The sequence below is a fragment of the Candoia aspera genome, chromosome 18, assembly GCF_035149785.1.
Source record: "Candoia aspera isolate rCanAsp1 chromosome 18, rCanAsp1.hap2, whole genome shotgun sequence".
In the NCBI taxonomy this organism is placed as follows: Eukaryota; Metazoa; Chordata; class Lepidosauria; order Squamata; family Boidae; genus Candoia; species Candoia aspera.
Window position 1 is genome coordinate 3,139,779 of NC_086170.1, and position 22,694 is coordinate 3,162,472.

At 52.3% G+C, this 22,694-nt stretch overlaps 1 protein-coding gene across 4 annotated transcripts in view; it reads left to right on the forward strand.

Moving 5' to 3' along the window:
- The window catches only part of RERE (arginine-glutamic acid dipeptide repeats), a 223,521-nt gene that overhangs the window by 136,115 nt on the left and 64,712 nt on the right, over positions 1-22,694 (forward strand). For 3 of the 4 annotated variants that reach the window (XM_063317557.1, XM_063317558.1, XM_063317559.1), the window contains exons 4-9: positions 1,953-2,058; positions 2,875-2,971; positions 6,232-6,336; positions 17,824-17,872; positions 20,037-20,161; positions 20,702-20,801. In XM_063317557.1, the coding sequence (XP_063173627.1) occupies positions 1,953-2,058; positions 2,875-2,971; positions 6,232-6,336; positions 17,824-17,872; positions 20,037-20,161; positions 20,702-20,801 (582 nt within the window). Of the gene's footprint in view, positions 1-1,952; positions 2,059-2,874; positions 2,972-6,231; positions 6,337-9,268; positions 9,364-17,823; positions 17,873-20,036; positions 20,162-20,701; positions 20,802-22,694 lie in introns of those variants that run through there. The other variant, XM_063317561.1, reaches the window with a different exon arrangement.

Here is a 22,694-nt window from a genome sequence, read left to right on the forward strand (position 1 = left end):
CTTGCCTCTGTTCCCAAACAGTTCTGTTCTGGGAAGCGATGTCAGGCTAGGGGATGTGCACATTAAGCAGGAAGCAGTTGGGCTGTTCCTCAAAAAAGGGATTTGCTTGTAGCGGGAAATTTAACTCTTTCTTTGCCTACACACACACACACTCCTTTCACTGTTGCTCCTGAGGGCTCATTTGGAACTTGCTGCCTTTACGTCGGGGAGTTGGGGAAATGGATCTCCGTTGTATCCAAGGAGCCTTAGCGTGCTGTCTTCTGCAGTCTTGCCTGGATCAATTGGTCAGGGAATAATTTCTGGCTCCTTACCCGTAGAATTGGGCGAGGCGTTTCAAAAATGCTGGATTCTGCAGTAACTGCATTTCTTAGTGACTGGAAACCCTTTATGGACTTTTTGCTGAAAACTGGGGGGAAAGTATGATGTATGGGTTTGATGATTAGAAAGGGTAGATTATGAAAGGAAGGGAGTTATGATGTAACCAGAGAGAGAGGATAAAATTCAAATGCATTTATAACTGCTGTAAAGAAGATCGGAAGTCATTTCTTTATATTTTGTCTTTCTTCCCCCCCCCCTTTTTTTCTCTATTTCTTCTCACCACTTTTCTTTTACTTTCCTTTATTTTCTTTTTCCTTTAAATGTTTTTATTCTGTAAAAATTTCTTCAACAAAAATTAATTTTAAGAAACGCTGGATTCAGTGCCATGGTTATGAACCCGGGGCTCACTGAACCTGGGAGGCTGCTCTGACCTCTCTCTGGACCCAGAGCAGCTGTTCAGAAGATCTGCCACTGGTTTTGTGACCAACTGGCCCAGTTTTCTTTTAGGGTCTTTGGAGCAGGGGCAGTGTTTTTTCCCCATCCCCTGTGGCTATTCGGGATCCTTTCAACAGGAGGAATTGAGCTGGGCCATCGAATGACTGAGTTCTTTTCTGGGCTGGAAAAGTTCAGTTGTAGAGTCCTTAAGCTCCTTTGCCCACAATATTTTTGCCATCTGTACTGCCTTAAAAAAAAACAAAAAAACTGTGCCACCCGTACAGCATGGCAAGCAGTTTCTGAAAAATCTTGATTTTTTTCCCCCGACACAATGCTGCCGCTGGCTGGATCTTTTACAGTATTACATGTGCTCCCCCCCCCCCAAAAAAAGATCTTAGCAGCATAGGGTGATAAAAGGAGGGCAGAGAAGAGAGAAGAGTTGATTCAGCCCGGAGCTGCGAAATAATGCAGGGATGGAGTTAACCGCACCCATTGCTTAAATAACCTGCTAGGCTTCTGAAGCACTTCAGAACAGCGTTAGTCACCTCCTGAGAATGAGTTTCTTCTTCCTGCTGGCTCTGGCACCAGAGCTGTTGAATCTGCTGCCTGTGGGGAAGCCTGTGAACCTTTCTGAATGTCGCGTGGTGAACATGTCCAATTTTTTTCTCCGTTCCCTGGTGCTGCAAGGACTAAGAAGCACGCGGGATTCTCTTCGAAGGAGATGAACCTCAGTCAGGCGTAGAATCTTGCGCTGTGTTAAATCAGCCAAGCTAAAGGCGCCTCAGCACGAAGAGCGCCTGCCCCTTGCTTTCAACCTTAAAAGCAGCCGTATCTAGAGGAAGCCCCCGTTATTTGAGCGCTGGGTGTCAGAATTCTAGAAGAACAAATTAAGTCCCTGGTTTACTTTAGCATCTGCCTATAGGGCAGGCAGGCACTTGTGTACATTTAGGCAGGCGTGTATTGCAATTTGTCCTTACTGGGAAGACAAATTGCACTTACTGATCTGTGTGAGTGCAATGCCGTGTTTTCCTTCTGAAGTCTTGCCACCAGAGTAGGTCTGTCTTCTTTCTCACCTCCCTGTGCTGATGGGCCAAATAACTCAGTTTTCTTGTAGCTCATTGCCACACCTGTCCAGGTAGGAATGTGGCAGCGAGCTGATCCGGATCCCTTGTCTGTAACAGATGTTTCCTTCCTTTCAGAGCAAGCGGGACCACCTCCTCATGAACGTCAAGTGGTATTACCGCCAGTCAGAAGTCCCAGACTCTGTGTACCAGCACTTAGTCCAGGACCGACACAATGAAAACGGTACGCTGATTTTTGCGGGTGGAGCGATCTCGGTTTGTTTGAGTTGCGCTCTTCTCCCTTCTCCACACGTAGCTTTAAGTTTCCATTTTTCCTTTGGAAAACTCACAGCAGCAGACGTTGCGTCCGTTGAGCTTCAGCCTCCCAAAACATCGGGCGCCTCCACGCCTGCTTCTGGCCAGTGGGAGAAGACAGGCAAAAGGGGAGACCCACAAAAGAAGGAGGTGGAGTTACATCCTCGGGCACGGAAGCCTCTATTTGCATTGCTTCAGATTTCTGGACTTTGGGAAGATCTTTCCCAGTCCTGCTCTTTTCCTTCGATCACGAGAGCTGGAAAACCAACTCCAAAGGGAAAATGGAGACACAATGTCTCATTAGCAGAACCACCGCTGGTAGTTTCCTCCTGGCAGTCTTGGGCCGCACAGCGTCTTCTGGGGAAAGGAAGCCCCACAGCTGAATCTCTGTGGACCTTTCCGTTCCCAACATGACAAGTGACTAGTGTGAAAGGAAGCGGTGGGTCCCAAGGAAACTGGAGGAAAGTAATCTGGGATCCATCCTAGAGTGGCAACCTAAGGACTGCCGTATGCCAGGTCCAGCTGTTAGCATCGCCAGCTCTTTTGGCTTGGACCATCTGCCCAGGATTTATCCAAGCAGATCCTGGTCTTTCCTGACACCTCTTTGTGCCAAGAACATGAGGATCCAAACCAGGATCAAGATCTTGGCCCCTCCTTTTACGTCTGAACATTTTGAGTAGAAACCCTAGTAGGGGCATGCCTGAGGCAGAGAAGCATCACTAAACGCGTGGCTTTGTTTTTGCAGATTCTGGGCGTGAGCTGGTTATTACGGACCCAGTGATCAAGAATCGAGAGCTTTTCATTTCGGACTATGTTGATACTTACCACGCTGCGGCCCTCAGGTGAGTGGCTAAGAACCCACCGAAGAAATTATTTGAGAACCTCGTTTTAGAATCTGGTGTAATTCCACTGTGTTCAGGAAGTAACTTTCCTATCGTGCCCGATGTGGTATTTCTTTCTCCTCGCCTTCCTTTATGAAGGTAGAATCTCCTTTGGTCAGACTTGACCGCTGATGGCTCCGTGGACATGTCCACGTTCGTTTCTTGGCATCAGTCCCAAACTGGCTTCCCGGTGCCGCCTTCTCAAAGGCAGCAACAAATCTTTTGGCAGCGGCCTCCCTCGCCTCGCCTGCTTTTTATCTCTAACAGAATAAAACGCCTTCCGCTTAGCTGTGCAAGCATTTGTGTAGATGTAGTTACAGTATGGGTGATATAACTAGCCTTGGAAGAACCAGTTTGGCACAGTGGTTAGAGGCATGGGTTAGAGACCAGGAGACTCGTGACTTCTAATCCTGCCTTAGGCACGAAGCCAGCGGGGTGACCGTGGGCCAGGCCCCCTCCCTCAACCCCGGGAAGGTGGCGGCGGCGGCCAGCCACTTCCAAAAAGGTTGCCCACAACACTGCAGGGATTTGTCCAGGCAACTGCCAGGAATCCAGACAGATTCAAAGCGCATGCGCGTGTGTGTGCGCGCGCGCACACACACACACACACACACACACAAAGTAGCACTGGGTTTGTGTAGCACTGGAAGCTTAATTTCAGCCCCAAGGGCCCAAAATGGTCATTTGGCAGAGCCGTATTAATACCTCTATTGCAACGTTTGGCCTTCTAGATTATTTCTCCGCCCAATCCAAGGAGAAGGGGGCAGTTTTGATATTTGTCTTCTATTTGTCCTTTTCTATCTAGAGTCATCTTTCATGTAGAACAGTGCTTTTCAACCTTGGCAACTTTAAGATGTGGGGAGTTCGACTCCCAGAATTCCCCAGCGAGCATGCTGAAGTCCACACCATCTTAAAGTTGCTGAAGTCCACACATACCAAGGTTGCTGAGGTCGCAAAACACTGGTCTAGAGCTCTGGGAACCAGCTGTATTCTACACAAATATTACAAGGCTGAACTACAACAGAGTCACTTGGAAGGTTCTTTGTTCTTCGTGTCTTAATCCAGATTCAGATGTGGTTGGTGCAGGGGTGGAAAATCTGTTGCCCTCCGGGGATTGTGCTGTGCCTCTGTTTCTCAGTGAAAAATGGGTGTCTTAAGTTTCCAACTCAAACTGCGCACCTTGTCAATTCATACACAATTTTTCTCCTCTTCCTGGGGAGTATTGATTAATCTTTTAACTCCTCCTTTCTCTCCTTGATGAATTGAAGAAATGAGGATCCACCTTTGGCCCAGAAATCCTCCTCCTGCCGAATTCAAACAAAAATGACCCCAGCGCCGCGCCTGTCGTTTTCCTGTCTTGCAGGACGTGGCTCCCGTTGAAGCGCGGGTGGAATGATTTCCCTGCCCGTCCTGCATTGATGGGGTGGGGGGTTCAAGGGCGGCCACGAGCAGCCCTCCCACCCTCCTTTGCTGAATTGTCGTCTTTGAGTCGAGTCAGTCAGAGCCTCTGCTATCAGAAAGAGAACCCTCCTCTTTCTTGCCAGCGGCTCTCCTGTCTCTTTCTTACCTTCCAAGATAAACGTGGAAACTTCCACCGGGGGAGCTGGGATGTCCACAACCCCAGCATGAGTTGGATGCTTCCAAGAAGACCACCACATCCTTCTGGCCAAAACAGAAAGGAAGAGCAGGAACTGGTGCGAGGCGGGCGGGTTAGCTCTGCTGGACTTGGAGATCTCCCTTCTCCCCCTGCACGTAACACACACGTGTTGTTCTGTGTAGTTTTCCACCAGGGAACCCATTTGCGTGGCTGTGAGAAAAGACAGGTGGGCCCTCTTGCTTGCTCTGCAAATGCAGGAATGCCCGGCGTGGCGCCCCCCCACCCCAGCTGGCTAGGGATTCTGAGAGTTGCGGTCCCTATGCATCTAGAGAGCATCAGATTGGTAGATGCCACAGACACTTTCGAAACCTACAAGTGCTGCCAGCGGTATTCTGGAAATTGTGGCAATAATGGCTTTGTTGTTGGAAGAGACTGTGCGGAGTCTAAGGGGGAGGAGGGATATCCCTACAAACTACCCGTAGACGGGCCGTCCTCTTGCGAACCTGCGAAGGGAAGGGGCGCGTAGCCCGCCATGCAGGCGTGCCAAGGAAATGAGATCCAGACGCTTCAGAGGGACCCTACCACGTTACTAAGCGTGTTCCGCTACCCCATAAGAAGAGAGATTTGGTGTACCTTGCCTTTCCAGTTTGGAGCCTTCCTTGCGTTCCCACCAAGGATGGTCCTTGGGAATTCTGGAATTGTAGTTGCAGTGCAGCTGGTGGGCACCAGGTTGGGAAAGTAGGCCTGTCTGGACCTCATTGCACCTTCCACAGTAGCCAGCCACGTCCCGGGAAGACGACCAGCGTGCAGGGCTTGATTCCATGCCCACTCTCGCTGCTGCTTTTCAAAGGCCAGTGTTCGTCCCCTGAGGCTGATCTCCTCCATTCGCTGGGGGCGGCTTCTGTGCTTTCTCTGGCAAGTTCCCTTGACATGAATAACAAGTAGACGCTTGCGGGGATGCAGTTAACTTTCTTAGCTTAGGGTTAACCAAGATGGCAATGATAATATGCACCTCCCAGGCAGGGTGTTTTAGCAAAAAGTTAAAACAAAACGCCGCCCGACTGCCTCACGACGACTGGACTCCCCTTTCCCACTCACTTCGATATTCTTTGTGCGTCTGCATTCCTCTGCTTGTAGGTTTTTCTGCAGACGGTAGCTTGGCCTTGCTTTTGGATGAAAAAATTTCTTTGCCTGCTTGACCTTTACGCACTTCGAAATCCCACGCTTTGGTTATCAGTGGCCGCAAGAGCCAGTTTGATCCGTAACCACTAAGGGAAAAAATAAAGTGAGCGAATGAAGTTGCAGGCTTGGGAACCAAGGCCTGTAGTGTGGCTGGGGACAGAAAGTGAATTCCACTGGTTCACAATTGGCTTGAAGTAATCTGGGACTGCGGGCATCTTGTTTAGCTGGTTGCTGGATTTTATTTAAATACTTAAATCAGTAGGCAAGCATATGCAGTGACAGCTCTTCCTTTATATGTGGGATTCGGTATCTCCACCCGAGAGAGGTGGGGTTTCTCAGTCTGGGCCAGCGATGTGGGTCTTCAGGGCCCCCTCGGTTACGTAAGCCACTGTCCACCCAAAGAACCCCAACCTGACACTCCTTTTCCCTCTCTTCTTTGCAGGGGAAAATGTAACATCTCCCATTTCTCCGACATCTTTGCTGCTAGGGAGTTCAAAGCCCGAATGGACTCTTTTTTCTATATACTGGGCTATAATCCAGAGACAAGGTGAGTGGCTTGTACTTCCTCAATTGAGAAATAATTCAGCTGCCTGTAAGAGATCAGAGGACATATTTTCGTCTGTGCTAAAGGAGGGGGGAAACATTTGGGCAGGTGGCAGGTACGCTAAACCCCAAGGTGTGGGCAAGTATTATTTCCTGGAAGCAGCATCTGCTGGTGTTTTGAGTTCAGATTTAAAACCCCACCTGTTGCCCTGCTGTTCAGATCAGTCTGATTGGTAATCAGTAAAGCCAGGGCCTTTTTTGCGGTGACCCCCTTTCCAATGTCTCTCCCACTCACAGGACGGACCTCCCCCACGAAGACTCGGGAAAACTGCCTGTTGCAATTGCAATTCTCTCTGTTGCTTTACCGTGAGGCCCGAATGTTGTTATCCCTGCTGCGTTCCCTTTTCAAACCGGGTTTCCCCCTTTGTTCAGCTTCTCAATTGCCGTGATAACACAGGGTGTGATTCGTAGGTCTGCTTTGGTTTCGTTTGCTGCTTTGGCCGAAAAGGTAGCTTGCGATTCGGTAAAGGGGAGATATTTCCCACGTGGGCTTTCCCAGGGCATCATGGGATGCTGAGCTCCGAATCGGGGAGGGGGCTCAGAACTGTGAGGGTGCAGCACCTCCTGGCTTGTTGCTCTCCTAGCAACCTGGGGCCTGATTATGGAACCACCATGTTTACGGGGGGATATTTATTTGTCAAATTTATATGGCCACCCATCTCACCCAAAGTGACTCTGGGTGGTGTAATATGTGGGCGCTCGTCTTTTGATGGCTGTGAAAGGATGCCACCCTCTGTTTGAAGTCAGCCTCCCTCTGGTCAATGTCTGGTCAGTGTCTGGCTTAATCATAAGCAGGGGCAGTGCCCTGAAATGAAGCCTTCGTACCTGAGAGGGATCGCCTCTTCAGGTTTCCTGTTTGTCTGTGTGTAGCACCTGCATATGTGCATGGTGCTGAGTTTGAATCTAGGCCAGACTGAGAACCTGGCTGGGGGTACTAGCTTTGTTTTGTTTTCAAGGTCCTGGGGACAGGCCACCAGCAGGTTCCAGGGCAGCTAAAATCGGGGGCCTTCCTTGCAGGCTGCCCACCTCCCTGCCACACTGCAGGCTGGAATGCACTCCCCTCCTGTCCTCGCTCCATTGAGGCGTTATTGATGAGCTCGCTGTTGCCTTGAGCGAGCCGACTCCGTAAAAAAGAAAGCCGAGCTGGCGTTTTATTTATCCCCGCTTTAAAAACCTGCTGAGCGCAGTTTAAGAGCAAGGGGGATCGGGGCTGCTGTGGCGCCGCCCCCCCTCGTCCTCAAAGTGATTTGCGTCTTCCGGAAAGCTCGCTGGGGTCTCTGTTGCTTCCCAGGCGAAAAACTGCTGTGATGGATGATGGCAAATTGATGGCAGAGCCTCAGCCGTGGGTTCTCTCTGCAAAAGCATAATGCAAATGAGCTCTGTGTTTGTGCGTGTGGGTGGTTTAAACATCTCCTCTGCTGCCAGCCAGTGCCCCGAGGTAGCTTCCCAAGGTCCATAAAAAGCATTTTTAAATCGGTGATACATGAAGAGTCTGATAGGAAGGGATAGTCTTCTGCAGTAATTGACAAGCTAGCTTCTGGAGGTGTGGGCCTTTGAGGTCCTAAGTCGCTTTGGGCGGCGCAGCGGTCAGGCCCAGGAACTTGAAATCCGGCCCAGGATGGGGAAAGGGAGGGAGGTGTCTCACAGGCAGAGGTGCCCACCTGTCTGGACTCCCATCGCCCTTCCCCATTGGCCAAACAGCTGCGGCTCAGCAACATCTGGAGAGCTGCAAGAGCTCAGCCATTCAGGAGATGGGAGAACAGCTGGGGAGGGACAGTTGCGCTGGGGAAATTACCAGAGAGCCGGGAGGATCGCTGCGAAAGGGACAAAGTGCCAGCCCTTCGAGGTAGGCCCGGTCGAGAGACCGACACCGCGGAGATTCCAGGAATGCGGTTTCATTGTCGGGAGGCGTCGTAAGAGAGTCCCAGACGTCTGTCCAAGTTCCTCTCTGATCCTTCTTGCACTGAACGAATCCCAGTGGCGTAATTTTGAGTTGATCTCTGGACTGTGTAAATCGCTTTACGCTCCGTCCTCCCCTGAGATCGGGTCTACTCCCTCCCGGGTTCAAACTGGTCGTCTCCTCGTCCTGGCCCAACCTGGGCTCTAGAGTCCCCGAGGCGTACGCGGGTTGAAGCGTCCAGGGCGGCTTCTCTCGGGGCAGCACAAGTGCTGCAAAACGCTCGGCCCTACCTTTGGGCGGTGTCCAGCCCGAGCGGGCGGCTTCTGGGCGTGCTGGGGTTCAGCTTCCCGGCCGCCGCCCGCCGTCGCCCTGGGCGGAGAGCGAAGCGCGCTCCCCGCGCTCGGGCGCTCTCTTTAAAACTTGACATTTGCGCCCGGCCTCCTTTTGCGGAAGAGTGTTGCTCCCGAGACGCATTAAATTGAATGCCGGGTGCGTGTGCGTGCGTGCGTGCGTGCGAGAGAGAGAGGGGCTGCCCCCCCGGCCTTCTTCCAACCCGGGGCGGAGGGGCCGCGGGCGCGGCTTTCCTTCCGAGCGTCGCCCGTCTCGGACCCCCTCGCCAGCGGCCCGCCTCCCCGCGCCCGAGCCTGCTAGGCAGAGCCGCCGCCGCTGCGCTGCGCTGCGCTGCGCTGGTGCCGCCTGCCCGCCCGCCCCACGTCGGCCGGCGGGGCTTTATTTACGGAAACAGGCGGGGGGGTCACGGCACATGCTCAGTGCTGTCAGTCGGAGGGCGAAGTTTCCGCGTCCTGCGCGCGGGCTGAGGTCACCGCACGGGCTCCGCGGAAGCGCTCCCGGGGCCGGCTCGGGCTGCATGGGCCTCCATTTTGACTAGCTGGCGGGGGAGGGGAGGGGGGCAGGCAGACTCCCCCCCTTCTCCTCCTCCTCCTCCTCCTCCTCCTCTTCCTGCCCCCCCCGTCCCGGAGCCCCGGAGCGGCAAGGTCAGGTAGAGCCGCTGCAGCGCCCGGCCGAGGCTGTCGCTGTCGCTGCCATGGACGACCCGCTCGGCCCCTTAAGGTAGGCGGCCCGGCCCGGCCCGGGGAGGGGGGCAGCCGGGCCCGGCGGGGGGGCTCGGTGCAGAGTGGCTCTTGCCTGCGCTCGCCCCGGCTTCCTCCCGCCCCCTGCCCCCGCCTGCCTGCCCGGCGGGGCTTTCCCTGCTCGCAGGCCCGAGGATCGGGGCTCGGGGGTGGCCAGCGCGCGCGGCGGCAGCGCCCTCCCTCCTTCCTTCCTTCCTTCCTTCCCTCCTGCGCGCGGTGGGCATAGCCAGCCCCGAGGCTGTCTCCTCCTCCGGCTGCGGGGGGCGCGCTCCACCCCAAGCCCACCACCTGCTCTGCCCGACCCGCGGTGCCTGCAGGGCCGGCGGGGGCCCCGGAGGGGAGGGAGGGAGGAGGGCCGTAGATGCGTGGCCATTGGCTGCTCCGGAACAGGGACGGGCTGGCTCTGACAGCCGGCCTGCTTGTTCGGGCAGGCCGGGACTCCGGGTGAGCGGAGGGAGGGCCCTGCGGTGGGAGGCTTCCCCAGGCAGGGATGGGGGGAAACGCTGCCCGAGCCCAGGCTGGGGCTCCAGTCCCCCGGAACGGTTGCAGCCCGTTGGGAGAACTTTCTGTGGGGCAGAGGAAGTCAGACCATGCCTGCAGCAGGCATGGATGTACAGCCGCCCCTTTCAGGGAAGGTGGGGATACATGCAGCCCCCCCCTGACTTGGAGCAGGGAAACCCCAGTCAGCCTAGGCAGGATCGAGGCCCTCCTTTAGACATCGATCAAACGTGTGTTTCTCACGAACACAGAAGCTGTTGGTACATTTCTGCAGAAGCTGAAGTCAGACCAGGACGTGGGCCTTGTCACTGGAGACCCTGCCTTGGGGCTGGGGCTGGGAGGGCAGCCTGTTGCCCTGGCAGAACAAGTCAAGACGAATTCAGCTGCTGCAAATGGCCAGAAAGAGTCAGGGAAAGGCTGGCAGGTCCTCGTGGGAGTGCACGCCCACCCGCCCACCGTGGGTCGAGTAGCACCTCTCTTAGATGGAGCCATATTTATTGCGGGCTGTGTGGGTTCTCAGCACTGCGTGGATTTGGAAATATTTGGACAGCTAATGAAAACCAAGTTGCTAGTCCTCAAAGTGTAGCATCCTGCGAAACCTTAAAGTGAAGACACAGTTTTGACCAATTATAGGATAGGGTTTTAACGTACCAATGTACTGTCTGCCCCCCCCCCCCCTGCTGCCCTAAATTCCTTACCCATCTACCATTTTGCACCTTGAGTTGAGGTATCCATCAGTTTTTGCAGTTTTTCAGAGATGTATGTATAAAACAGTGTTTCTCAACCTTGGCCACTTGAAGACATGTGGACTTCAACTCCCAGAATTCCCCAGCCAGCATGGAATTCTGGGAGTTGAAGTCAGCAAGTCTTTGTGGCCAGAGTTGAGAAACACTGGTATAAAAAATTCTTTCAAGGGCTAATTTATTTTAGCTCAGGATTTGTTGTTATCTGGATAATCTGAACAGTCACAAACTGAGTTGAAATCCAAAGTGTGTGTATTTGTGCAAGAGATTCAGACTCTTTATTCCTCCCCTCTTCCCCCTTTTTCTGCAACCACAGTACTGTGTATATTTTTCTGCGTTAGGATTACTTTGTCTCGGATTTCCTGTGTGGGCTCAGCGGTCCCGTAGTTCGCTTGACTTCGGAGGGCTATGTGAACGCAACCATCGTGGCTTATTCCACAAGCCGTGCCTTAGGGCAGTGTGTGAACCCAGCTGATGATGCAGGAACTGCCACTGGAACCTTTTTGCCCGTGCATTCAGTTATTTTGCCCCTTCCTGGGATCGTTCAGGCGAAGTCAGTCACATCCCGGGTCTCTGTTGACAGTAAAGCAAGACTGGGGGGGCGATAGGGTGCCAGGATGCAACCTGGAGGGAGGCAATGCCCCTCCCTGCTTGCTGCAGTCACTTAGTGCAGCGTCAGAATCCCCAACTCAACTCGATACCCTTCTCCAGGTAGCACAGGGGGCCTGAAATCCCTTCAGGAAGTCGCAAGAGGGGTGTTTTCCCCTGCTGTGATACAAGAGAAGCATTCAGAAAGGCAAGGTTTCTTTAGAGGGACTCCTGTGAGCGATAAAAGTCAAAATCAGATTGAGGGATCCCCCCCCCCCCCACTTCTGCCAATTCCAATGGTATCTGTTGGGAGAGTTTTTCTTCATAACCCCATTTTGGGGGCTAAGTGGCAGCCGTTCATGGTGGCAAACGTGTGTTGCAGTAAAATTAACATTCACCCAGGCTGTCCCGAAAGCAAAATCCCTGGCTTTCAACGAGGATTGAGAAGCGGGTTCAGAGGAGATGGGAGCCCAAATTGTTCCCGTTCTGCAGGAGATCAAATGCTGCCCCCCCGCCCCAAACACAGACCTCAGGAGGCTTCAGGGAGGCTAACCTGTCCTGAATTGATGAGCGCTGAACATTTTGTAGTTTAGGCTGCTGGTAGTTCCTAATCTGGATAAATATTGTTTCATTTTGTAATGTAAAGACGTCAGGCCACCCCATTAGCAGCAACCTTATCCAGGACTAAAGCTGGCCAAATATATGTTTAAGCCTCGTGCATCATTCCTATTGACCTGAGAAATGCCTGGGTGGATTTCCATGCATTTGGGGGGCACTTTCCAGATCCCTCTGGGAAGCTCCCAGTTCAGATTTCTCTGCTTGTGAAGGCCCTGGTGTGGGCACACTTGCCTTCTGTGCTCTACTTGTGTTAGTGCAACAGCTTCCCACCGAGGAAAGAGATTTAGGACACACACACACCCCATGCAAACACTGTCAGTGTTGTGTCTCGGCCTCAGTTTCACGTTCTGTAAAAGGGGAACGTTGGCGTGCCTAAGGGGAATGGAAATAGGCATGAATAGCAAAGCGGGTGAAGATGTCAAAAGGATAGGCCGGGTGTGGGGAGGGGAGGGAGGCACCACCGGTATGGGACCAACACAGCCTCAGGTGCATTTCTGCAGCCTTAAAATCCATGGCATGGTTCTCCTCCCTGCTATTAAGTCTCCAGGAACAGCCAAGTGCTCTTCCTCCTCGAAACAGGGAGGGCTGAGCAGCTGGAAAGCTGCCCTTTTCCGGAAGATGAGGGGCTAGCCTGGCTTAGGGGAGGTCCATCATCCTGGCATCTCTGCTGCCCGGCGCCCCCGGGCCCTCCATCTGCCTTTGGTTCTGGTTCTGCCTCTCCTGAGATTCAAGGGGGCCTGCAGGCTTCCTAGGCCTTGAAGCTGGCACCTTGCGCAGGTCCTGACGTGATGGCCCTGCCTTGGTTCCTTCTGTAAGAGGGGTCCGGGTGGGCAAACACCCCCCCCCCGCGCGCGCTGCTTCCTGGGGAGGTTCGACAGAGCTCTAGCTTGAGGACATTTCCTGCTCTGGTTTAGGTTGGCGCTGGAGGTTAACCAAGGGTAAAGCGGGCATAGGCGGATGGACAGGCAAACAGATGGATTTTAACCAAGTGCCAGGCCCATTTGGGGATCAAAGCCTCCAGTTAACACCCCCCAATTAATCCCCTCCCAAAAGCGCAATTCCCTCTCGGTGGAGCGCCCCTTCCTCCTCTCCACGGGTGGAACGTGCCCCCATCCTTTTTGATATTCCTTTGCGTTCTTCCCCTGCCCGTCCTGTCCAGCCCCTGTTTTCCTTTGATCGACGACAACGTTTCCATGGCAACAGGTTACTTTTCAAAGGGGGGACATCTTGTCATTATATTTAATCCACTGCGGCTGAAGAAGGGCTGAAATATTAAGTTGTGGTTGCCATGGCGACCACTTTGTTAGATCCGTTTCCTTTGGTGTGGGATTTCGCACCCTGCGCCCCGTTCTTCTGCTGACCCCCTCCTCTTACTTGCCTCCCAGCACCCTTTCCAGCACCATGGGATCCAGAAACCTATGTATATAAATATATACCCCCATGGAATACATAAGGCCCACACCCTTCCCTGTGATGGACAAAAATCCTCTTTGACTTTTTTTTTTTTAAGAATGCCTGTTTGGTTTTACCTTTTTCCTAAAACGGCAAAATAGGTGGTCCAGATATACTTGGGGATTCTAGGGTGGGGAAGCCATTAGAAATAAATAGTGGTGTTGGGGGGGGGGCGGTTTAAGCACTTCTCTCCCCTTCCGTTGGATTTCCTGGTAAACTGTGCCTTCTCTTAAGCTCAGAGGAAAACAGGAAAAGGGAGGGATCTGAAAGAGGTTAGGGAATTCCTGGGGAGGGAGCCCTGCTGGCGTTTCATTCGGCCTGCATTTCTAAGCAGACCACCCTGGCTCGGGCTTCCCCGTTTAATACATTGGGCGGGCCACCCTTGGCCCTTGCTTGTCCCTCTTCCAGCTCGGCCGTCCGGTCTTGGCTCAACACGATCGGCTACAAAGGGCATTTTGGGATCTGCACGTTAGGGTTGCGTGCCCGTGTCTCAGCATGCTCACGATGAGGTGCATGTATCTGCTTTTCTAAAAGGGTCAGCGGGCGCAGGAAGGCGGGGGAGTCAGCTGAGAACCAGCCCCTTTGAAACGGGCACGGGTGGGAGACTGGCAAAAGCATTCACTGCTCCTCCCGCTGATTGCTTGTAGGGCTAGGGAGGGTGGGCGTCCCTGGAGCGGAGGGTTCAAAGCACAAGCAGCCAACTCCTGCTGTGGCTCAGCTTGGCCTGTTTAGCGGATCGACCCATCGCACGAACCTGGCCAAACGGGCCGTTGGTGGATCAGGGCAAAAAGATGCTGCCGGGTCCAGTACGAGGATGCCACCTGCTTTCCTCTGGCACCTTTCGTGCCCAGGACGCACCTATGTGCCGGGGAAGCCAGGCATCAGCTCCCTGTCCTTGTTGGTCCCCGGCAGCTGCCACAGAGCAGTACACTTGCACTTTACGCTGGGGGGTCTGTAGAGACTGAACGACTTGCATCCCCCTGCCTGTTCCCTGTGGACTTCTCCAGCCTGCTTCTAAAGCCATCTTAGGAGGCTTTGAATTCCTGAAATGAAAGACAGACTCGGCAAGGTGTAGGCTCTTTGGCTGCCGGGCATTGCCATTTCGCCGGGAAATCCCGCCGGGCTTTGGGACAATGAGTTGGGGAGAACAACTTCTCTCTCCCCACTTCCTTCACGCATGTGGATATTACCATCCTCTTCCTGTTCTCTTTCCTTGCTGTTTTTTCCTTCCTGAATCAAAAATTCCAGCCAACCCACCTCACAGGGCTGCTGTTGTGGGGAAAATAGGAGGAGGAAGGAGCGTGTTCGCCGCCTTGAGCTGTTTATAAAAACAATAAAGGCAGGATAAAACTTAAATCAATAAATAAAAAGCTCCATTTCCCATGGTCGCTTGGGTTCCTTCCTATGCTCCTCCTGCTGCTGCTGCCTCCAGATGTGTTGGGACTACAGCTCCCATCACTCCCAGCCAGCATCAGCCCAACGGTTTGGCACCGGCAGGCTTTTGACAGCACATGATTATTCTGTTAATGCGTTCCCAAAAACCTGGGGACGGTTCCTCTCTTTCCCTAACATTTGAAAAGCAAGGGTGGCCTCAGGTCTGGGGCACTGTTAATGGCAGGCATGTTATTTCCCAGTTCTTTCAAGACGGGCCTCCCAACGCAAGAAAATACTCCAGTCCCTCCAAGCCTGTTTCCTTTGCAAACCTGATGCCCTATTTCTGCGTTGGAGCGTATCCCGTTTTCCTTCCACTTTTAGCCCGGAGTCACGTACATGAGACGGTGGTCCTATAAATACGATACAGATGCCTCTGCTTGCCTGCCCTGGTTTCTGTGCCACGCTCAGCTGGGTTAGGGCACTCCTCGGATTTGAGTTTGCCAAGCCAAGATGAAAGCCCAGCCCCAGCCGCCTGCCTTTTTTGCTTCTGACCACACGGAGATCACACGGAGGGTGTTTTTGTGCTTGTTGTCGGAGGCTTTTCTGGGCAGGGAGCCATTGTGCAGAAAGGTGTTGGGAGAGAAGAATGGCTCGAGCGGTCGGTCTTCCATGCTGTCAGCCAGCTGCGGAAGAAAAGAGTTGGACTTGAAGAAAAGATTACACCGAGCCGCCTGTCTTTGGCGGCTCCGGGAACATCGGTTTCTATTCTTGCATTTTTTCCCCTTTACATAATAACCCAGCTTCCTCTTTCTTGCCTCGCCGCAAACTCCACGGAGAGAGAAAAGGAACATAATACTGGAGCGTATTCAGCTGTGAACGTTGCCATTTTGAAATCAATCTGGCACAGCCAGAGCCTCGGGTACGGCACGACGCGCCCGCAACCTCGGAGGAAGAAGGATCTTTGAATTAAACATAGGTCTGCGGCACGTACAAGCCGGCGGCTTAATAAATTGGCCTGCCTTCCCCAACGTCGTGTTGACTGGCTCCTGGTGGTGAGGAAGGACATGCAGGGGACACTGGGCGGCGGGCATGACCACGGAGCCCTTCAGCCCATCTAGCAGGAAGCCTGCATTTTGACTCCCCAGGCTGGGAGTCTTTTGAAAGCCCGATGGAGAGGAGAGATGCTTAAGACCACCGTCATTCTGCGTGCCTGCCTCTCTAGGTCGTCTGTCCAGAGTGCTGGGAAGTGTTACATAAACAGGGTCCTGTCACTCCAGAGCACTCTTTCAAGGGAGAACCCCACATTGCTAGGTCAGAGCTAAGGTGGGATGATTTGGCTAAGTCGCCACCGAACGCAACCAGAATGTGCTTCGACCGGTCCGTATCTTTGTCTCTCTTCTTTGGAGAGGGCCAGCCCTCTTCCCCTCAGAGGGGTTCTTGGGAACGGCATGATTGCCACCAACAAGATGTCCTCCTTGCTCTCTTCAGGAGCGATTTCTCCAGAACTGGCCAGCCGTAAGCCCAAAACTCCAGTGTAACTTCTTCTTTTTCTCCAGTGACTCAAACGCATAGAAGCAAGGGCAGCCTTACGATGTGCCTTTTTCGTTTCCTGAACCAAAAGCTCCACTGATCTACCCATGCATTCACACACTTCCTGAACTCAAAACTCCACCTGGCCAGGCTAGGTTGGAGCTACAGAAGAGCCGGGGCACGATGCCCACCTGCCCAAGGCCTCATCCTATGTGACAGCTTCAAACAATTCCAGTTCCCGTTCCATTAAGTGATTTCCAGCAAGGTTTGCCACCCCTCAAAACTTGGTCAGTCCCCCACCCCCTGCCCATTCCTCCTGGAGTCCCATGGCCTCCCACAGTTCACTTGTTTTGGAACTGCCTTGTGGGAACCCCATGTCCAAGTTGGGTTGCCATTCTCCACGTAAGGCATAAACTAAAATCTTCCTGGGTTAACCCTTGTGCCTTCTCGGTCTGCTGCAAGTGGGTCTCCTGGGGCACCAGTCTTTCAGATGCACCTGTTCACACAGCTGACTGGCATTATATGGTGTATTAGATACTAGTGACAATCTGTTGGCATTAACTGATGGATACGGTGATCGTTGATTAACGTTCTGCATGTTTTAGTGTAATCTGACACTGGGGCTTGCAGGCAACATTTTCTGAAGTGCCCACTGCTGAAGTTGCCATCTGACCAGCTCTGTTGCAGAGCGTAAGCCATCATGGCGTGGAACCCTTCAGAAGAGAAATGTTCCCAGATCTGGAATAGTCCACATCCACAGGAAGCAAAGAGCAGGCCCCAGGGGTCAGCCGGGCAGGCAGGGTGCTGTCCAATCCCTGAGTGCCACTTTTGCATCTGAGCTGACCTGGCCTCCTGGTGCCCAAAACACTAATCAAGGTGGACTTGATGCTGAGCAAAGCGGCATGGCAGACTCCTGCTAATGGGATCAGGAATCTGCCTTGAAGTGTTAGGACCTTTTTTCATGCAGCTGGATTACATGCAGCTGAAGCAGACAGTAGGGAGGGATGCCCCGATGCCTCCTTTCATTGCAGTTTATTTCTTTGGTTTGGAACCTAGGGCTTTCACGTGGGGCAGGAGGTTCACTATCTGCCAATCAGAGCAGGAAGAAACCAAGAAGGAATAGCTTTCAGGTCTGAATAGATGGCCCAGGACAGTGACTTCACAGGCCGAATTGGTCATAATCCTTCAAAGTTAAGAGTGGACCTGCTCTGGGTTTTTTTGTCCTTTCCTCCCTTTGATGAACGTTAAAACCCAAGGAGCGAGCGACGTGCCCCATCCACTTCTAACCTCGTGTTCAATGATACCTTCTCTGGGGCACTGCTGTTAACGCGCTTTGGAAGTAACTTGGCTTTCTGTGCCTTCTGAGAAGGGTTGCACCTCATGTTCAGATGACATGCGGCAGGAGGAGGATTTGCTGCACAGTTGAATTGCCACATCTGGGCGCTTGGGCCCTGCTGGGGTGGGGATTGCGACATTCCTCCAGCAACCCAGCTAGTGCTGGGTGTGGAGTGCCGGGAGTTGTAGATGGCTAACATCTGGAGGCCTTCAGGCTTCCTCCTCTTGCAGGACAGGGACACACTTATGGCCTAGCCTGAGTGATCTTAACTTACTAACTGTTCTGTATCTTTAACTTGCAGGAGGCTGAACAGCACCCAAGGAGAAATCCGGGTTGGGCCCAGCCATCAGGTAAGATTGCCCTGTATGGTGAGCATCAAACGGGGGCCTCCCGTTGCTCTGCATTCTTCACACAAGCTGTTTCACAAACAGGCCTGGTCGTTCAGCAGACATTTCTTTTGGCCCTTCCACCTCAGCAGGATTCAAAGAATTTGTCTTGCCAGGAGCCCAGTTGTTGGCTTGTTCGTTTTATGCAATTTGATGCTGCCTGACTCCAAACAACTCTGGGCAACTCGCAGGGCACCGGACAGTGTAAAAAACCATGCAAGAAGAAGCCACAAACTACCGACTAGAACAGAAGAGAAAGAAGAGGGGAACAAAGTGGCTAATGTGATAGACACCCCCAAACATCTCACCACCTCACATCCAGCGAGAACAGCCAGGCCTTTAAGGCCCTCCAGATCACCAATGGGTGGGAGCCACATTGTCAGCCTTCCCAGGTAGTCCAGACAGGAAACATGACCGGATGAGCTAATTCTACTTTTTCATAAGGCTACATTAACAGAACCTTGCAAGTCTGAAAGTACAAATCTCCCCCCACCACCGCCTCTCCTTTACAGCCTGATAACAGGGAGGGTCCCCCCTGAGCCTATTGCCCCATCCATTATGCAGCTGTGGGCTCAGCTCCCTCTTATCTGATCATTCCCCATTTCTTCACCCAGTTTCCCAAGGTCATTCCCACATACCATTACACACACAGATCTCAGGGGGACCTCATGCCAGAGGGCAGGTGCTGTGACAGAGTAGGCCCACTCCCGATAGGTGACATTGCTTAATTGGAGCCACCTGGAGCATGCCAACCCTGTCCACTCAAATTGGCCAGGCAGACACCGTGGGAGAGAGGCGGCCCCTCTGCCACGTAGGACTTTAGAGGCCATAACCAGCACCTTGAATCTCACCCGGAAGCAAATTGGGAGCCAGTCCAGCTTGCAAAACATGGGTGTCACATGGCCATACCCAGGCATACCCATTGCTGCTCGCACTGCTGCATTCTGGGCCAGTTGAAGCTTCTGAGTGGTCTAATAGCGACCATCAGCACCGAGGACAAATTAAGTAAAAGCGAGTTTTACAAAGTGGGCTCCCCCTCCTCCCCCTAAGTCACCAAGTTTATCATAGAATTGCTGAAGCTGGCAAGTTTCTCGCTGCTGCCTGGTCTCGCTATGACCGTGTCCCTTCCATAGATCAACTTGAAAAGGCTTCTCTAAAATAAAACTGTCCCTTTTGGCAGCGAGGCAAAGGCCAAGTGCTTCCCGGGTCTTCCTATTTCTCTGGCTTGTCTATGTTGGCACTAGGAGTCTGTATTTGGGTCCCTGGCAGCATCCGCACAGCAGTGCCCATCCATCACTGCGCCAGTGGGGAGTAGCAGCCAGCTCATTCCTTGCAGAGAGAGAGTGATGTAAAACAGTGACATTGCAATGCTCGGGGGTCCCCCCCCCAGCTTAGAAAGCAAATTGGGGAAGAGGAGGATGCAAGCGGGGTGTGCAAAAGGCCTCCGAACCTGTGATTCCTGATTCTGTGTGCCAGTATAAAATGCCACTTTTTAGAGGTGCTTCATCTTTGAAGTATGTTAAATAATTACTGGCTTGGGAAGCTGTTTGCTGCCGTGCACCCGTCACTGACGGCACGATTAAGCATCTTGCTTAGATTCCTTTGTGTCCAATTTCATTCTCCGCTCTAGAACCGTCTGTGGATCTGTGGTGAGGCTTGAGTTCCCAGGGCCAAGGGGTAATCAGCGTAGGGAGCTGGAGGAGCACAGAGATCCCTTTTCATAAAGGAAGGCCTGATTTCTGGGAATCTGCAGTTCGGCAGTCAATATTTTGAGAGGTGATGATGAAGCCGTGGCCTTTTTCCCACTCTGGGCCAAGGGTCTAAGCTTTTTATCAACCTTGGAAATAACAAGTCTCTGTTACTGGCTTTAAAAATGTTTAGCCATGCCGGCTGCACATTGGTGACACCTGAAATGCTTCGAAAGAACAGGATGAGACACAACCCAAAAAAAAAATTGTTTATTCGCAGATGGTCTGCTTGGTTGTCTGAAGGCAGTTCCTCTCCCTGCAGGCAAAGCAGCTTTTTTTAATAACTCAGACTTTCTCATCTTGCTTTGAAAGTTCGTGTCGAGCCTCAGCATCAAGAGAATGTGACCAGATGTTCCTGGGTTTCTGCCCTCTCTTTCCAGGCCAAGCTCCCTGAGCTGCAGCCCTTCCCTTCAGGAGATGGGGACGCTGTGACGCGTCACGAGGAGCTGGTCTGGATGCCTGGGGTGAACGATTGTGACCTGCTCATGTACCTGAGGGCGGCAAGGTAATGCGAAGCTAATGGAGTTCAGGAATGCGCCTGCTTAGGACCTCATGCAGACACAGGCCTAGCGTCCCTCTGCTATTCCTTTAACAGTTACCCCTGAAAAAGAAATGCCACTGCTTTAAGCATCAGTGTGTGACTGCAACTCTAAAGCGTCAGCACTTTTTTCAGGCTAGAGAGTAAGCTTGGAAGAATCTGGGCTGCTTTTTCGGAAAGAGAGAGGCGCTGTGCTTGTGTCTACCCGAGGCCCAAAGCTTTTATTCTGATGCCCTTTGGAAGCGTGCACAGACCCAGTATAGTTGCTGTAGTGGGGAGCTGCTGATGGCTGTCTTGGGAAGAGGTTAGAATCCACGTTTCTACTCACGAGGACCTTTTTGAATCTTTTCCTGGGAAGAGATAACCCCCTTTTAAGTTGGGGGACTGGCCCTGTGAAAAATCAGCCATCGGTAGCAGGAATGCTTGGTGCGTTTGTTTTCGCTCTGCTTGTGTGACCTTGAAGTTGTTTCCGACACACTGAAATTATATTTGTTTTCGAACTTGAAGGAGCATGGCGGCTTTTGCAGGGATGTGCGACGGCGGCTCGACGGAGGATGGGTGCGTTGCGGCTTCCCGTGATGACACCACTCTCAACGCACTCAACACGGTAGGCCACCTTCTGCTGTTCCCGAAGTGATTTTCTAGCTATTGTAACTGAGCGCCTCTCCCCACATGCCGGGCTCCTTTGCAACTTTTCACTGGCCTTTCGCTCTTGCAAGGGCACTTTTAGGTTTCCCAAAACCACAAGCCCAAGTTCACTGCTTGGCTCTCACAGCAGCCCCAATCCTAAACTTGCCAAGGTTGAGAAACACTGCTCTACATTGGGGAGCCAAGTTTATTTGGTGTCACTTATTAGAGATGAGCCCACAAACACACACCAGGAAAGCATGCGCAACACACTCCACGGATGCCACTCGGGGTGGTTCAGAAGCTCAGAGAAAAAGGCTTCTTTCCATTACTCCGAAAATCCCTTTCTTTCTTTTCTAAGTAGCTTTACTTGGCTCGATTCAGCTGTTCTACGCAAGCCAGACCGGCTCAACGGCCCGCCTCGAGATTGGGGGCAGAGAACGAAAGCCGTCCACGTTCAAAATCCTGCCCTGTGAATCTTATTAGTGTGCTGCGCTAGTCCAATCCATGTGTTAGAGGTCAGGAGGAGAAAAGAGTGGAGGTAGGGGGTTAAAAAAATAGCAAGGGAGAGGAAAGGTGCAGGCCCAGAATTGGTGTGAGCATTTGCCGTGGCTCCCTTTCTCATTGTAGAGGGATTGGTGCCCCTTGGCTTCCCTAAAGCCCATGTGTGACACGTGGCTAGTGGCTGGGGTGCCCTTCAGGTTCCTGTCTGAAAACTGCAGGGATTTTTGTCTACCCCGAATGATAGTACTGAGTTAGACGCCCCCAAGCAGGCGTCGGTGTATGTTTTCCCAGCGTGCAGGAACGGATAGCTTTACTGCAGCTAACAGATTGGTGACCATCTCTCAATGCCTGTACATTTTGTCTTTTTTTGTTTGTTTTTTCTCCTCAAAGGCTTTCCATTCTCTTTTGCCTCCCTTTATCTGGTGGCCTTTTCTGAAACCACCGCAAGGGACACTAAAAGGTGGTGAGAGGCAGCACAGGTGGAGCGGTTGAGCTGATACCCTGTCTGGATAAGAACTGAGGCTTTATTTATTTGTTTTAAAGGAAACGTTTAGAGGGCCAGGTTGCCTAAAATGGCCTCTGTAAGGTCGCTCCCCTACCAGGGAGAAGTGATCCACTCTCTGTGACCTGTTTTTGTTTTGCTTGGAGCCGGAATCCACATGTAAACTGGGAGCTCTGTCCTGCCTTGTTTCCGACGTGTGGGTGGGGATCGGTTCCGGCTCTGGGTGCGCTGAGGGGCGTGTGAGTGTTTAGAAATGATAATATGGTGAAAAATTGATATGCTCTATGATTTCTTATTATGGAAATACAATAAACTTCAGAGGAGCACTTCACATAAATCAGTCCTGACAAAGTTCTTTGCCAGTGTTTTATTTATGTAATAACAGGGTGCTGTGACCCTCAGCGTGATTTATTGTTAATTACACCCAGAAGGAATGGAGAGAACAGGGGAACTTTTTTTGCAGCACAGCATTTATATTAGCTGGTGGAACACTTCCTTCCAGTGTCTACTTGCTTAACAGCATGGCTACATTTTTAGCTCTTCCCTCCCTCCCATTTCAAGTGGTATTTTTAATGCTTTTTCTTCAGCAGATCTAGTGGGATGGAAAGAGATCATTTGCAGAAATGGTTAGGGACGAGGCGTGTGCACGACTGATGCTGGCTTACACTTTTAGTCTGTTAATTAGAAATTCTTGAGGTTGTAGTCAATGCAGTCTAGAGTCGAGGAAAGTCTGTTTTCAAATAAGTAGATCAGGACCATAGATGTAGATTGGGAGACAGACAGACATTCTCATCGTCCTGATCTGGAAGGGTTAAAGATGAGGTTTAGCCTCAAAGAGCTTCATGGATATGTGTGTTCCTACAGCAC